This window comes from Montipora foliosa, chromosome 4 (genome assembly GCF_036669935.1).
Source record: "Montipora foliosa isolate CH-2021 chromosome 4, ASM3666993v2, whole genome shotgun sequence".
Taxonomy (NCBI): Eukaryota; Metazoa; Cnidaria; class Anthozoa; order Scleractinia; family Acroporidae; genus Montipora; species Montipora foliosa.
The window spans coordinates 37274093-37278703 of record NC_090872.1 but is presented as its reverse complement, the minus strand read 5'-3'; the positions used below and the strand labels follow the sequence as shown (position 1 = coordinate 37278703).

The 4611-nt window shown below is 39.1% G+C and overlaps 2 protein-coding genes across 2 annotated transcripts in view; both read right to left on the bottom strand.

The window, feature by feature from the left end:
• Positions 1 to 1047: 1047 nt before the first annotated feature.
• LOC138001297 (uncharacterized) lies at positions 1048 to 3549 on the bottom strand. Its single transcript, XM_068847951.1, has one exon. It carries the CDS (start codon positions 2341 to 2343, stop codon positions 1048 to 1050), a length of 1296 nt encoding a protein of 431 aa, XP_068704052.1. The 5' UTR covers positions 2344 to 3549.
• A 70-nt stretch (positions 3550 to 3619) lies between these two features.
• LOC138001296 (uncharacterized) overlaps positions 3620 to 4611 on the bottom strand; it is a 2241-nt gene continuing 1249 nt past the window's right edge. Inside the window, exons 3-4 of the mRNA XM_068847949.1 lie at positions 4332 to 4566; positions 3620 to 3762 (exon numbers count right to left, since the gene is read on the bottom strand). Of these exons, the coding sequence (XP_068704050.1) occupies positions 3620 to 3762; positions 4332 to 4566 (378 nt within the window). The remainder of the gene's footprint in view (positions 3763 to 4331; positions 4567 to 4611) is intronic.

Sequence of the window (4611 nt, the reverse complement as noted above, 5' to 3'; positions counted from 1 at the left end):
TTGTTTCAAGGTGTCTGGAAACCCCGGTCCAACACAACGCACAAGTTTTTGTCATAGCTTCTAAAACTATTCACACTTCTTTTAGTAATTAGGGGGTATTGTTTCAGTGCTCTAATTTCCCATGAGATTATCTATTTTAAAAATAATCAGAATGTGGGAAATTTGTTGATGTTCGTTGTAAGTCATGGGGGAGTGAAGATGACGGAGTCTTTCGCAGTGAAATACTGAAAGCCATTTTCGTTCTCCAAAAAGTTGGGAAGAAGAATCAAAGTTGTTGCAAGGGAGTACTCCTAGACTTACAAAACTAAATGGGCTATAAAAGGTAAGACAGGAGGCAGTATTTATAAACTGCTGTAGGTTCAATACAAGATACTAATTTTGTGGAAGACTATATTTATTAGAATATAGATCGATCTTTTTAAATCTTCCTGTATTTTATTGAAGATGTAAAAATTTTTGTCAACGAAAAAAAAAATGAATTGGCAGTGAAGCTGATTAATTATGATGATTAATTAAACTTGAAGTATTGTTGTTCTGTTCAATTTTTGTTTTGATGCATAAATCTTCATGTCCAACGAGAAAACAGATGAAAACCACGCGTGGTCACGGTTTTGATATGTGATCCAAAACACATGTGGTTTTCATCTGTGTTTTCATTGGGTATCAAAACTCATGCACGTGACGAATATAGCCATTTTTTAATGGCTCTCAAACGTATTTATTATTAATGAGTTTGAGAATAGTACATCCTTTAATGATAAAGATGTTATGACAATTACACATTACAAGGCTGTGCTGTAAGAAAAACTTTGACTGCCCCTAGGCATTATAACAACTACAATTCCAAATCTGTCAGGGAAAACATAGCCCACATTGCTACACACCTGAACTTCAAAAACGATAGTCCTTCTGGGAAACCAGAAATGTTAGTCAACTCAATTGAATATATTAGTCTTCTAGGGTAACCAAGTGATCACTAGACCGTACGGCCTTGCATAAAATACTCAGGATAACACTGCATCTTGAGCTAATTAATACATGCTAAATTCATTCTGAGTAACTTAAACATTCTTGTGTTGGTTTGCCATCACATACAGATTTCTTAATCTCCCGCATGAGTTTATGTCCACAGAATAAGCAATGTTCACTGTCGGCTTCTTTATTCAAGCCGCAATAGCAGTCATGTTGGGGATCCTTACGAATGCGGTTAGGAATAAGAGTGTCATGTGACTGGTGATAGGCTAAAAGCGAGGGTTGCTTGACAGGAAGCCATAGCTTGCTAATGTGGTCATGCCTAAAAACCTGATACCAACGTTGTTTGTACTGGGTATTTCTGGCAAAGCTAGCAATTTGCACATGTTTAGCTTCCCTGCCCTGCATTGTGTTGATACCCAACCCTGTACCATACTTGTCAAACATTAGCTTGGAGTGAGCATAGACTAAATGTCCAATACTCCATCCAGTGCCTGATACTGAAGAGCCAAACAAAGCAGCTGCAGTGAAATAATCATGGCACAACTGAGAAAGTTTTGCAAGATCTTCTTCAGTGAGATGGTACATTGAAAAAATTGCAGCACAATTCCTGAGCTTAGTACCAATAAAAACAATTTGCAGAAGTTTCATTAGAAGTTTTTGGTCTGTTGAGTCACCCTGAATTGCTTTGACTAAATACATGAACCCATGTAAGATTAACCGTGAATCTTTACCAGTCAAGCGATATGTAAAATCCTTGTCTTTACCCCTGTCTTCAAGAAGCCACTTGCCCAATTGTTTTCTCATTCTCCCTGCTTTGACATCATTTTCCATAGCCTTCAGATATCTGGTAATTGCACAGTTTGGGGGGAGTTCACTAAGGCTGTTTAATTTATTGGGAAGGTTACTGATAGAAATGGCAACATCAAGCAGCATTGTATGTAAATACTGCACCCCATTGTTCTTCAAGTGAAGTGGTTCAACAACCTCTCTCTCACAAAGCTTCCCAATAAAGGGTTGAAATTCTTGCCTGGATTTTTCCCCAGCAATGAATTGTGTGATGTTACTCCTTTTTTTTTTTTTTGCAGCTAAATGAGCTGGGAGTTTTCTTTTGAATTCAACAACCTGCTTTGCAGTAGCAATTCTTTGGCTATACTGCCAGGGTCTCCACTTACAATCTTGATTTACTCCAAATTTCCCAGTAAGTGAACTACTTTCATCTTGGCCCCCGTACGAAAATTCTGGGCGAGACACAGGCCAGATTCGGGCCATAAAAAATGAGACAATCGAACGGGACAAGTCATGGCGATAATTCGGCTGACACGAGCGAGACAAAACAAACGATAATTGAGCAAGAATAGACCGAGACATTTGTGTCGCCGCGACTTCGAGATGACCTTACTTAGCGTGAATCCGGTCATATTCAAGCCATAAAATAATCACGCGAACTAGCAATAGTCGAGCCAGACAATGCATTCATTTGTACCGCTGTAACATTATGATGGCGTTATTTTAAAATCCCTACTACGCGCCTGCGAAGGAATTTGGCGCTATGAATCGCGAAAGTCGCCGCTGAAGTGCTGAAATCTTGCGGACGTGATGAAATGTCATACAACACGGACCCAACACGATAACAAAAAAATGCTTCTAACTTTGAAGTGATAACTAAGATATTTATTATATCTCAAATGCTCTCTATACATGTAAAGAGAGTATCATTTTGTAAAACCACAGTAGCAAAAGAACACCAGACGGGCAGTACAATGCTAATTTTCTATGAAAAGCTACTGATTAATTAATATATTTACATACAGTTTGTACTGAGTGCCTCATTTTCTTTGGTCTCATTCCCTTCAGAATGTTATCCCCTTTGCCGAACGAACTGGTCTGCAACGTTTGCTCACAGATCTCACGGCAGTCCTCACGACATGCGTTTTATCGTCAACACTCGAAAACAGATTAAGTGATTAAAATCAGTCACGCACTCGAGATATTTTTCATTTTTTGAAATTTTGTGAGACTGTCATCAAAGCTATAAAGACTGCTTGAACTTTAACATCTAGGATAAACGACTGCTTTTAAAACTTTTTCAAAGACGAATGACTTGAAAGACCCTAACTGCAAAGAACAGATGGCCCATTTTCATTGTTTATTTCATTATCTTTGATCGAATCCTGGACATTTCTGCAGATTTATTTTTGGCAAACCAGGTGAACCACTGAGCGAATGAGACCACAAAAACAAAACACAGCCAGAAGTCAGGCAATTTCCCAGGTGCTGGACCTCCACAGACGAGGCAAGTTATTATCGATGACTTTTACGGTATAAGGTACTGGCTATCCGCGACAACTAAACTTTTCGTCTGTGGAAAGATGCTAGAAACTCATTTCCTAGCATTTACATTTGTCGACCGTAAAAAGTCGTCGATAACAACTTCCCTCGTCTGTGGTGGGCCTAACAAACTATGAAGACACAGGACTGTATGTTCGGCAAATGAATAGCAACTCAACTCCTCGCTACACGTGTAGTATTTTAAAACAATACTCAGTTGAAACATCCTTAAAAGTTATTATACTGTACAATTTCGTACTTTAATATTAAGATAGACAGAAAGTAATCAATGATCAATGAATGTCCTGCAACGGGATTAATAATTTGCTTCAGCAAGTTTCCCTGTTGCCCTCTTAATCTTTCGTCTAGCGTAACTTATTTGCTGCGTAAAGCATTCGTTGACTTGTTTAGGAGAAGGGCATTCCTTGTTATTGGCCATACAAAATGACAACAGGTACTCTGAAAAACAAAATAAACGTGAAAAGAGGTTACAACAGGTGCAAAAAGGCCCCCGGTTGTAAACATCACATGATTCGCGATCCCGAATACTCCCGGCTTTCGCCACAAACTTTCGGCCTGTGATGGTATTTTCTGCCCGACCAATCGGGTTGTAGTCAGTTTAGTACGTTGCGAGCAGAATATAGACGACTTCCATCAAGTTCTCGAATATTACAAAAAAATATCTTATCAACTCGATTCGCCAGCCAGTAAATACAAAAGTACTGGAAATTGTCAAGGCCGCAACTGCACAGAGCACTTGTTTGAGGAAGCCAGGGAAGGCATATATTAATTATACGTCAATTACTGTTGGTTGGCAGTGTCACTAAAACATTTGCCGATTGAAACTGAGAACAAATCGTTGTAGCAAGGTAAAGCAATAGGAAAAAAATCTTCCATTTGATCACTTAATCAAGCTTTAACACTGCAAAACCTTCCTCTAACTGAAAATGGGCCGATTCGTAGATTTCAAATTGAAGACACGTCATCTGAAACTGCAAAACCTCTTAGTCAATATGATGAAGTGATACCTTTCAAGACTTGGGATTTTAACTTGTCAAGTGGTTTCTTCGCTTCCCCTTCCTTGGACGTTGAAGAGCCGATTCCTTGTCCACATGACTGGGCGAGTTCTTCATAGGAGAAAACTAAAGGAATCAGTTTTTGAAGCAAGTGCAGAGGGCCTTTTACTCTGGCCTCGTTGACGAGAATTCGTAACTTGCTGCCGGGGGCAAAGACATCATATCCTTTAAGGAAGCGTACATCTCCCTGAGACAAATTAATGACAAAAATCGATAAGTATTCGTGGACATC